Source organism: Pleurodeles waltl, chromosome 8, assembly GCF_031143425.1.
Source record: "Pleurodeles waltl isolate 20211129_DDA chromosome 8, aPleWal1.hap1.20221129, whole genome shotgun sequence".
NCBI classification, from domain to species: Eukaryota; Metazoa; Chordata; class Amphibia; order Caudata; family Salamandridae; genus Pleurodeles; species Pleurodeles waltl.
The window spans coordinates 314,301,388-314,313,612 of record NC_090447.1 but is presented as its reverse complement, the minus strand read 5'-3'; the positions used below and the strand labels follow the sequence as shown (position 1 = coordinate 314,313,612).

The 12,225-nt window shown below is 45.3% G+C and overlaps 1 protein-coding gene across 6 annotated transcripts in view; it reads left to right on the top strand.

Moving 5' to 3' along the window:
* Positions 1-12,225, top strand: part of DCAF6 (DDB1 and CUL4 associated factor 6) — a 622,202-nt gene that overhangs the window by 378,042 nt on the left and 231,935 nt on the right. For all 6 annotated transcript variants that reach the window (XM_069204156.1, XM_069204153.1, XM_069204157.1 and 3 more), the window contains one exon: positions 1,935-2,052. In XM_069204156.1, coding sequence (XP_069060257.1) covers positions 1,935-2,052 — 118 coding nt within the window. The remainder of the gene's footprint in view (positions 1-1,934; positions 2,053-12,225) is intronic.

Below are 12,225 nucleotides of genomic sequence, written 5' to 3'. Positions count from 1 at the left end.
AATATGATAATGTCTTGTTAAAATTCTAAAAAGTGTATTTCTTTATTCAAGGTGCTTTGGTGCTAATACGCACATTATAGCACTGGATTGAGAAGTACGTATTTAAAGTGTTTTTTTGTACAACTGGTAGTTTGAACTTATATATCTGGAAGTGCTGAAAATAGAAGAGGGACGTAGGGAAATAGCCTTGCCCACAAAAGCCAAATTCCTAACACCCCAAGCACTGTGGCAGCAAGTGAAGACACTCATTGCATGTGTAGCGACATAGACCATGGTAGGCCTGATGAGTGGTGCCTTAGTGTTAGGCGAAAAACTGTCTGATCTACAATCGTGGTGGTAAGCTGAGCCGTGCGCACAAAAGGCAGACTTTACGACAGCGGCACTGGATAAGAAACCGCGGGAATGGGGATTGGACAGCTGCTAAAGAAACAAAGGGAGACTGCAGGCAGTGACACGCTGGTGACGTAGGGAGTGGAGCGCTCGTAATGCGAAAAGCACTGTGGCAGCAAGTGAAGACACTCATTGCACGTGTAGCGACATAGACCATGGTAGGCCTGATGAGTGGTGCCTTAGTGTTAGGCGAAAAACTGTCTGATCTACAATCGTGGTGGTAAGCTGAGCGGCACAGGATAAGAAACCGCGGGGATTGGACAGCTGCTAAAGAAACAAAGGGAGACTGCAGGCAGTGACACGCTGGTGACGTAGGGAGTGGAGCGCTCGTAATTCGAAATGTAGCCGTGTGGCATGCAGCGGCTGATTACGCTTCAAAATTTGCTGCGGGTGGATACAAATCACTCCTGCACGTTTTGTTTGTAGCCCTCACTTTTTAGGAGACTACACCCTCCAAAACAAGCAGCGATGGGAGAGGGGAAAGAGGGAAGGGACAAGCATTGATGCGGAGGTGGAGTTGGGACGGCCAGGCAGCAATCTCAGAGGGTTACGGGTGGTGGCACCCGTGTTTTGTGGGAAGGGTGGACGGGTGCACAGGGAAATTAAGTGACAGCACCAAAGCTAAACCATAAAAGATGGGAAAACATCACATTTTTTTAGTGAAAACAACAAAAACTAAGATGAAAGACAAAAGACAGCAAACATCAAATTTTTTGCAAGCCGAGGAAAAAACTAAACAGGAGAATTCTGGAAAGCTAAACAACGAAAAAGAAAAAATAGTGTACCACATCCAACATAAATGCTGATAAGGGGACGGCGACAAGTCTTGTCTCTATGGGAGGGACAAATAAAACAAAATCACCTAGGAAAAGTACCAATTTATGAATGTTATGAAAAGGAACCAATGGAAAGAAATGGGCATGCTCAAAGCTGACAGAGTAGATACAGCGTGTCTCGAACGAGACAGTGTATGCGCTGCCTAGGCGAGACCTAAAAAAAACTGTTGGGCAGACAGCTCAAAACATGGAATGCTGCAGGATACTGCCTGCTGTTTATTCCCTTTCAGTGCGAAGGAAGCTGATGTGTATCCATAAAGATGCTGTTTAACTGTGAAATTCCTTTCCATTTACCATAGACTGAAAAAATAACAATTCTTCTAGCTTTAATAATTAAAGCTAAGTTTACTCACACCTCCTCCCCTAAAAGAAAATCATCAACTCCCACTTCGGAGTAATCTTGCCAAAAGACACTATTACTTCTGATCGCATTCACATCACACTTAGAAATGAAACAATTCGTACTGTGCATACTAACAAGGTACGTGTGTGTGTGTGTATATATATATATATATATATATATATATATATATATATATATATATATATGCTGTTTGTGGTGTTTGAAACAAATCACACAATGCTTAAGAATAATAGTAATGTGGATGATTAATTATAATGTAATGCTTGCTTGCTTATAAAATAAATGTTTCAAAATGATTAATTCCACATATTTCTTTTAAAAAAATGTCTTTTCTGTATTTGTAGAAACAAGTAATGAAAGTTTAAGTCAAGCTGCGGTAACAGGCGAGCCAGTTATCAGTTTGCACTACAGTACAGAAGGGACTACGACAAGCACAATTAAACTGGACTTCACAGATGAGTGGTGAGGTACCTTTCTTGTTTGTGTGCATTACATTAAACAATTTATGTTAAACGTTTTCGTGTATTCAATGCAAGACATGCAAAGAACCTAAAGAATAATTTGAAGCATTATCAAACATTAACATGCATTCCTACTGCATTTTCTCTCAGGTTACTTTAATTCTAGTTTTCAGATTAATTGTACTAGTATCTATAACAATTATTTTGAATTATTAAATGGCTAAAACATGTGCACCTCATAAAAAAGTCACAGCGAACGTTTAATACAAATGGGAGTAAAACCAGCTGTGCTCCAGAAAGGTCATCACTTCCTAGGCTGTAATGAAAAGTAAGACATGGTGTTCTGGTTGAGTAGAATCCAACAAGAAGGCTAACAAAAAGGCAAATGTACACTGCGCCCTGGTTTGGTGGCTTTCTAGGGTGCTATTCCAACTGACTCTGTGCAAACCGTGTGAGGTTTCCCTTCTGAAGTGTTGTTAATTCTTTCTTTTTTGTGTCAGTCATTGGCAGCCCTCCTGATATTTGTTACAGAGTATTGCTGGACTTATTCCAAGCATCATTTAGTTAATTGATATTGTCATGATTAAGACAGATGGTAGTACATGTTCAGATGATACCCATTGATTTAGTCTACTAGAGTTGAAACATTCACCATATGTTATGAGACTATACAGATAAGAGGAAAGTGAATCCTTTGAGGAGATTTACTCCAGCTCTTCAACAAATATATGTACATCGCAGCAAAATTTTAGACATCTGGGTTTATTGAATGATTGTTTGCCACTCCTCACCCAGAGAACAAGACTCTTATATGGCCATGGACCGAATCAACGCTTTGGCCACAGTGTGTTAAGTAGCGGGATTATGGGTAGGGGAATGTGGCTGGGCGATCTATGGAACCCTTGTGTCCTACCTTTGAGGTTGGAGGAGTTTGGTATAATAGAGATAGTGCTAGAATGGTGTAATGCTTTTTGAGCTAACCATTTCCAGCCTATATCATTCCCTCCATACAGGCCAAACAAGATGGAAATGTCATGATATCTGCTATATGCCTTAGTAAGACTGTTTGGGTATAGAGCACAGTCTTATGCCAATGATAAAACTAGATGGACATGCACCCAGCTCCTGCTACCAGGTTTGAGAATTGCCTAGTTAGCATCTATTAGCAGATAAGCCACAACTACATAACATTAATTGCCAGCAAAAATGAGCAACTACTGATAGTGAACAACCACCTCACCAAGCTTCGCTGCAAAGGTGAAATTGCTGGAGCTAATATAAACCTAAAAGCTACTTGAGCTGCACAGGTCAAGGCTGTGGTAAGTATTTTTTTAAAACATGCCTTCATCCCACAGTTGAATCAAGAACGTCTGTAACAGCCTGCATGTGGGGCTGTCTGCCTGTACTCTGAATCTGACAGCAGACCCAGAGCTGTGCCTAGGGAACAAGGAGAGACTCCAAAAGATTAACCATATTTTTGAGTCTTAGAAAATTGGCTGTCTGTGGAGCAGAGAGTGCATTTCACATGTACTTCAGTGGCCTTTCTCTGTGCCTGTCCTGCATTAAGAAACAACATAATAATGGACAAGCCTTTTGATTCCTGTATGCTAAAATGTGGGAAAGCCTGCCCTGAGACTGAAAACAACTTAGGTTTTTGCAGGGATTAGAAAAACATTAATTTTTAGACAAGCTATCCTGTTGTGTTCTTCTAACACTCTTTAGCCCTGTGCTGTTTTTTAGGTTGCTGTGTGTTCTATATAGGAGAAAGAAAAATATTTGTCTTTTCCAAGCCTACTGACTCAAAATGTAACTCCAGTCTTTGTCCACATGAATCCCTATCTAAGTCTGTGGTCTCAATGGATACTTCAGGCATAGCTGAAGTGCAAGACATTTTTTTCCGATGTGGGCAAGGAGGCAGACCACCACCATCCTTGATACCTGCAGGTTATGTCTTTGCCATGATTTATGACAGATATCCTTCGCTGTTTCCAAACATGCTTAGGTAGATTAAAAGTTCATGCTCATCCTGGACAAGAAACCTGTATACCAAAAACAGCTGGTGTATGGGACCTCATCAGAACCAGACCCCCACCATCCTTTATAGCTACAGGCTTTATCTATGGCATGATATTGACCGGTACCCTGTCTTGCTTCCAAACTAAACTAACGTAGTCTACAGGTTCATGCTCATCCTGTACAAGAAAGCTGTGGAACAAAAACTGCTGCTGTCTGGGACCTCATCAGTACTGTCACGGGTACCATGAACTCCAGTTTGGCTTAAGTCTTCTAAGTGATCAACTTCCCCTTCTTTGGAAAGATTGTGTTTAGTCTCTCACCTGGTAATTGTTTCCAGCAGCACATGAGTGCAAGCTCCTGGCCAAATCACTGAGTGCCATTTAGCTACTGCTGAGATCACCTCCCTTACTGGAGCCCCTTCTTCCGCATGAACCATCAGTTGAAGAAGATATGTTTCAGAGGGGTGGAAAGGACCGCTTCCTTGACCTCACATATATGATTAAGGCCAGGTGATTTCCCTAGAGATGAGCTAGCCTCTTTGGCACCATCTCATGAAGACCACTACATTCTCATGGATAGGGAAGGCTTTCCCAAAACATCACCACTCGACTCCGAGATCTCAGATAGTCTTTAGTGCTGATCATCTCTGTGCTCCAAGAGATAGACATTTTCTTCAGATCGATGAATCTCCAGAAAAGGAGATAGAATGCCACTCTAATTATTTCATTCTAAGAATACATGTGGAGCACTTAACACCAGTTTGGTCTTCTAGGGTCTACATAAGCTTCTCTGCAGAAGTTTAACTTTGTCTCAGACCCTGACACTTGTCCAAATAAACAGATGGCTTTGCTCAGTGGATCTTCCAGGATGCATACTCCCATGTACCTGTACAAGAGAAACTCAAGGAGTAACTCACTTTTATAGGAGGGAAACAACCCTACAGGGGGAGGATTACACCATTTCATCTTAGTGTTACTCCCCATGCCTTTACAAGGATTGTTGGATCATTGTTGTAGGAGGCTGGACTGGCTTGTAGTGAGTACCAAGGGGTACTTGCACCTTGCACCAGGCCCAGTTATCCCTTATTAGTGTATAGGGTGTCTAGCAGCTTAGGCTGATAGATAATGGTAGCTTAGCAGAGCAGCTTAGGCTGAACTAGGAGACGTGTGAAGCTACTACAGTACCACTTAGTGTCATATGCACAATATCATAAGAAAACACAATACACAATTATACTAAAAATGCAAAGGTACTTTATTTTTATGACAATATGCCAAAGTATCTTAGAGTGTACCCTCAGTGAGAGGATAGGAAATATACACAAGATATATATACACAATAGCAAAAATATGCAGTATAGTCTTAGAAAACAGTGCAAACAATGTATAGTTCCAATAGGATGCAATGGGGACACATAGGGATAGGGGCAACACAAACCATATACTCCAAAAGTGGAATGCGAACCACGAATGGACCCCAAACCTATGTGACCTTGTAGAGGGTCGCTGGGACTATTAGAAAATAGTGAGAGTTAGAAAAATAACCCTCCCCAAGACCCTGAAAAGTGAGTGCAAAGTGCACTAAAGTTCCCCTAAGGGCAAAGAAGTCGTGTTAGAGGAATAATGCAGGAAAGACACAAACCAACAATGCAACAACACTGGATTTCCAATCTGGGGTACCTGTGGAACAAGGGGACCAAGTCCAAAAGTCACAAGCAAGTCGGAGATGGGCAGATGCCCAGGAAATGCCAGCTGCGGGTGCAAAGAAGCTTCCACTGGACAGAAGAAGCTGCGGTTTCTGCAGGAACGCAAAGGGCTAGAGACTTCCCCTTTGGAGGACGGATCCCTCTCGCCTTGTAGAGTCGTGCAGAAGTGCTAGCTGCAATTCGTGCGGTTAGCGTTTTTGGATGCTGCTGTGGCCCAGGAGGGACCAGGAGGTCGCAAATTGGACCAGGAGGTAGAGGGGACGTCGAGCAAGACAAGGAGCCCTCTTAGCAGCAGGTAGCACCCGGAGAAGTGCCAGAAACAGGCACTACGAGGATGCGTGAAACGGTGCTCACCCGAAGTTACACAAAGGAGTCCCACGTCGCCGGAGAACAAGTTAGGAGGTCGTGCAATGCAGGTTAGAGTGCCGTGGACCCAGGCTGGACTGTGCACAAAGGATTTCCGCCGGAAGTGCACGGAGGCCGGAGTAGCTGCAAAAGTCGCGGTTCCCAGCAATGCAGTCTAGCGAGGTGAGGCAAGGACTTACCTCCACCAAACTTGGACTGAAGAGTTGCTGGATTCGAGGGACCTCGCTCGTCGTGCTGAGAGGGGACCCAAGGGACCGGTAATGCAGCTTTTTGGTGCCTGCGGTTGCAGGGGGAAGATTCCGTCGACCCACAGGAGATTTCTTCGGAGCTTCTAGTGCAGAGAGGAGGCAGACTACCCCCACAGCATGCACCACCAGGAAAACAGTCGAGAAGGCGGCAGGATCAGCGTTACAGAGTTGCAGTAGTCGTCTTTGCTACTATGTTGCAGTTTTGCAGGCTTCCAGCGCGGTCAGCAGTCGATTCCTTGGTAGAAGGTGAAGAGAGAGATGCAGAGGAACTCGGCTGAGCTCTTGCATTCGTTATCTAAAGTTTCCCCAGAGACAGAGACCCTAAATAGCCAGAAAAGAGGGTTTGGCTACCTAGGAGAGAGGATAGGCTAGCAACACCTGAAGGAGCCTATCAGAAGGAGTCTCTGACGTCACCTGGTGGCACTGGCCACTCAGAGCAGTCCAGTGTGCCAGCAGCACCTCTGTTTCCAAGATGGCAGAGGTCTGGAGCACACTGGAGGAGCTCTGGACACCTCCCAGGGGAGGTGCAGGTCAGGGGAGTGGTCACTCCCCTTTCCTTTGTCCAGTTTCGCGCCAGGGCAGGGCTAAGGGGTCCCCTGAACCGGTGTAGACTGGCTTATGCAGAATTGGGCACATCTGTGCCCAAGAAAGCATTTCCAGAGGCTGGGGGAGGCTACTCCTCCCCTGCCTTCACACCATTTTCCATCTCTCAGAGGAAGTCCTTTGTTCTGCCATCCTGGGCCAGGCCTGGCTGGACCCCAGGAGGGCAGATGCCTGTCTGAGGGGTTGGCAGCAGCAGCAGCTGCAGTGAAACCCCAGGAAGGGCAGTTTGGCAGTACCAGGGTCTGTGCTACAGACCACTGGGATCATGGGATTTTGCCAACTATGCCAGGATGGCATAGAGGGGGCAATTCCATGATCATAGACATGTTACATGGCCATATTCGGAGTTACCATTGTGAAGCTACATATAGGTAGTGACCTATATGTAGTGCACGCGTGTAATGGTGTCCCCGCACTCACAAAGTCCGGGGAATTGGCCCTGAACAATGTGGGGGCACCTTGGCTAGTGCCAGGGTGCCCTCACACTAAGTAACTTTGCACCTAACCTTTACCAGGTAAAGGTTAGACATATAGGTGACTTATAAGTTACTTAAGTGCAGTGTAAAATGGCTGTGAAATAACGTGGACGTTATTTCACTCAGGCTGCAGTGGCAGGCCTGTGTAAGAATTGTCAGAGCTCCCTATGGGTGGCAAAAGAAATGCTGCAGCCCATAGGGATCTCCTGGAACCCCAATACCCTGGGTACCTCAGTACCATATACTAGGGAATTATAAGGGTGTTCCAGTAAGCCAATGTAAATTGGTAAAAATAGTCACTAGCCTGTTAGTGACAATTTGGAAAGAAATGAGAGAGCATAACCACTGAGGTTCTGATTAGCAGAGCCTCAGTGAGACAGTTAGTCACTACACAGGTAACACATTCAGGCACACTTATGAGCACTGGGGCCCTGGTGAACAGGGTCCCAGTGACACATACAACTAAAACAACATATATACAGTGAAAAATGGGGGTAACATGCCAGGCAAGATGGTACTTTCCTACAATTGTTAGCTTTGCTCCATTACTAGAATTTCCACTGCTATCCATACGGAGATGGTTAGCTCGTTGCCTGACCCTGTGAACCCTACGATAAGTGTTCTTGGCTAGCTACTCCAAGACCTCCTTGGTACAGTCAAAAAGGATCCAAGTCATAAAGATGATTCTAGATTCTTTCCTGACAAAATCCTCCAAAGAAGGTAACAGCATCTGTTAGACAGTGGCCAAATTCTCCACTGAGACTGTGACTGTCTAGTGTTTTAAGAAACTTCCGGTACTACAGACCTCTTTCATTCGGTTGGTACCTTATGGCCAGCTTTGCATGTTTTCCTTATCATTGCATCTGAGACCACTGTTCAGTGAGCATTTCCAAGCCCAAACCAGTTCAGCTGTCCCTGAATCTTGTTATGTGATTGTGGGCACATTCATTTGGTCACTTTGCAAGTCACTCCATCTGAACTCCTTGTGACCACTGATGACTGGTATGGTTAGGTTACTTTCTGGGAACCCCCATCAGTGTCTTATGACACCGATGGAGAGTTCCTGAAAGCATTTGTAGCATTAACCACTTGGGTGCAATAGACATTACTTCCATGTCCACGGTGCAACCCACCAGGCGCTGTTGACGTGGAGGTCATGTCCAAGCACACAGGAAAGGTTGCTGTTACCAGAGGCATTCCGGAAGGTTGCTGGTACCGGAGGCATTCCGTTTTTTCTTTTTCACACCTGGCTATTGGGTAGAGCCACTCCAGCAACCCAGGGTGTATTTTTTTTTTTTTTTTTTTTTTAAAGCAGTGATGAACAGTGTGCTGACATCTTCAGAGAGAAAGTGAAGCATGGCATTCTCCTAATTTTATTCTGACTTCTATTGCTTCTCAGGGTATATCTCAGTCCTCCGAGCACCGATGTCGATGACAGAGGTATTGTTGGAAGGGTGAGAATCTCCCCTTTCTAATGGTACCTCTCCCTAGTGGGTTCCTGAATCGGATCGCCACAGGAAGGTGATCCTTAAGCAGGGATGCATGCACTAGACACTGAAGATAGATGGCTTGCCACTCCTCTCCAAAATTGGGCAAGTGCTCCTCATCCAAAAAAAGGTGTATTCAGTTTTTTGGCCATATCGGGAGGCGGGGGAAGAGTAGTTTCACCCCTTCCCGAGGGGAAGATTGCGAGGCTTATCCTAAATCTACCTACCAACGGGGCAGAAAGCCCAGTAAACACCAAGGATTTTTCATTTTTTGTTTTTACGGAAAAAAAAATATGAGGTAGAGGTGGCCCATCCAGGCATCAGGCCTTAGCCCCACTAATGAAAGGCTCACTAGTTTTTTTTCCACCTGGGGGGGGGCTGATGGGAGTTTACCACCTAGTCTGCCACCCTGGTGGTGTCCAAAAGCTGTACTGTAGGAATTATTATTATTTATTATTTTTTTTATTTTTATTTTTACAAAAATCATAAGGGATGGTGGTGGTCTACAAAGGCACCAAGCCTTACCCCAGCCACTAATAGCCTTATTAGACCGTGTGCCGACCTGGGGGACTCATTTAGGGTGTAACTCAATGTGTCCCCTCAGGCGGAGGGGGCAGAAAGCCCTCCAGACACCAGGGATTTTATATTTTTTTACCAAAAAAATATGGGTTGAAGGCAGCCCACCAAGGCATTAGGCCTAACACCCTCCCTATAGCTCCCAGTAGTCCAACTGTTTACCTGGGGATAGATTGGGGGCTTTCCACAATCTGGACAGAGGGCTTCTTTGGATCCCAGCTGTTTTTTTTATACCCAGAATTTCCTTCTAACTTCACAATGCGAGTCTGTTAGACTTTTCATCCATGGCGTGGTCTCCCGTAATGTTTTGCCTCTGTTTCCCAGGTTGTTGATGTGTGCTGGACTCTGTTTTTGTTACTCTGGGCACTTTACCACTGCTAACCAGTGCTAAAGTGCAAGTGCTCCTATACAAAAGTTGTATGTAATTGATTTATCCATGATTGGCATATTTGATTTACTAGTAAGTCCCTAGTAAAGTGCACTAGAGGTGCCCAGGGCCTGTAAATCAAATGCTACTAGTGGGCCTGCAGCACTGGTTGTGCCACCCACATAAGTAGCTCTGTAATCATGTCTCAGACCTGCCACTTCAGTGTCTGTGTGTGCAGTTCTAACTGTAAATTAGACTTGGCAAGTGTACCCACTTGCCAGGCCTAAACCTTACCTTTTCTTACATGTCAGACACCCCTAAGGTAGGCCCTAGGTAGCCCCAAGGGCAGGGTGCAGTGTATGGTTAAGGTATGACATATAGTAAGGTGTTTTATATGTCCTCACAGTGAAATATTGCTAAATTAGTTTTTCACTGTTGCAAGGCCTGTCCCTCTCATGGGTTAACATGGGGGCTAGATTCCCTTTGGGAGCAGATAGACATGTGGAGTTTGGGGTCTCTGAGCTCACAATTTAATAAAACATCTTTTTAGTAACGTTGATTTTGAGATTGTGTGTTTGAAAATGCCACTTTTAGAATGTGAGCATTTTCTTGCTTATACCATTTCTGTGACTCTGCCTGTTTGTGGATTCCCTGTCTGGATCAGTTTGACAGTTGGGCTGGTTGCACCTCTCACTAGGCAGTGACACAAAGGGAGCTGGGGTGTAGTCTGCATTTCCTGATGAGCCATCTGTGCTAGGAGAGAGAGGAGGAGTGGTCACTCAGACCTGAAAGGGCTGTCCTGCCCTCACGCAATGCAGTCTCCAACCCCTTAGTGTGTGTCTGGGGCCTGGCCTGGGGAAGGCAGGATTTCACAATCAAGAGAGACCTTGCTTTGAAGTAAGCCTATTTCAAAGGGCAAAATGGGTATAAGAAGGGCACCCAAAACCAGACTTTAGAACACTTCTGGAAACCAAGAGGAACCTCTGCCTGGAGAAGAGCTGAAGAGCTGAGAAAGAAGAGCTGCCCTGTCTGTGACTGTGCTTTGTGGAGCTATCCTGCAGTTGCTGCTTCTGCCTGTGCTAGAGGAGAACTCTCCAAGGGCTTGATTTAGAGCTTGCCTCCTGTTCTTTGAAGTCTCAGGGACAGCAAAGACTTCTCTCTGCCAGCACCTGAAGCCTCTGCTGAGACTCCTACTCTGCTAAGTGGTGCCCATCCAGTTCCTGGGACTATGAAAGGAGAAGCTGGAAGCCCCAGAGTGAGAAATCCATGCACCGACCGCCGTGCGGTTAGAACATCGAAGTGACTCCCGATCTGCGGCTGAAAGATCAACATGCCACCGGATTTGTGGCTGAAAATTGTCGCTCATCTGCAAGGTGACCGGAAGATCGACGCCAGCGGCTGGAGAAACGATGCACAACATAGTTGACGGAGGCTGGTGAGATTGGAACCCATGCTGCGTGGTTTTCGGATCATCATGCGGCAGGATTTCTGACGCAACCATCCCTGGGCGTGCTAAAACTACACAAGGCCTGCCTGGGCCCGAGAGTGCGGTTCGAATCGGCGCATCTCTCTCCTGCGGAGAGAAGAAATGACGCACGCCAACCCGACTAAAGGAGAAACGACGCAAGGTCTCGCTCGTGAGTGATACCGACGCATCACAAGCCCTTTTTGACGCACACTCGCCCATGTGGGGTTATTTGTGACGTGCCCAAGGTACATTTTCACACTAACACTAACAGCATTAGCGTTGTGTTTAAAATTACATGAAGACTCTTTTTTGCATTTTGAGTGATGACTTGTGTATTGTGGATTTTTGTCGCTTCGGTCTTGTTTTGTTTAGACAAATATTTTCTATTTCTCTAAAGCTGTGTTGTCATTTTGTATTGTTTTCATTGAGTTACTGTGTGTGTTGGTACAAATACTTTACAGCTATCACTCTGAAGTTAAGACTAACTGCTCGTGCCAAGCTACCAAGGGGGTAAACGGGTTAGCTGAGGGTGATTCTCTTTTACGCTGGCTAGAGTGAGGGTCCTTGCTTGGGCAGGGGGTAACCTGACTGCCAACCAAAGACCCCATTTCTAGCAAAGTCAAAAAGGGCTTTTCTTCCTTAAATATAGTTGCTTTTCCAGTGAGGCTTTTCCATTGAGTGACGAGACTCACACCACTCTGTGTTCTCACACTTCTCCTGATTGAAACAGTGCCTTTCATATGTGGGTGGACCTAACAGTGCTCAACTCAACTGAGAATCTATTACAGAGCCTGGAGGTCCATCATTACTGGTGCTTTTATCTTGACAGAAGCAGAGACCTGCCATCTTTTCACCAGTTATT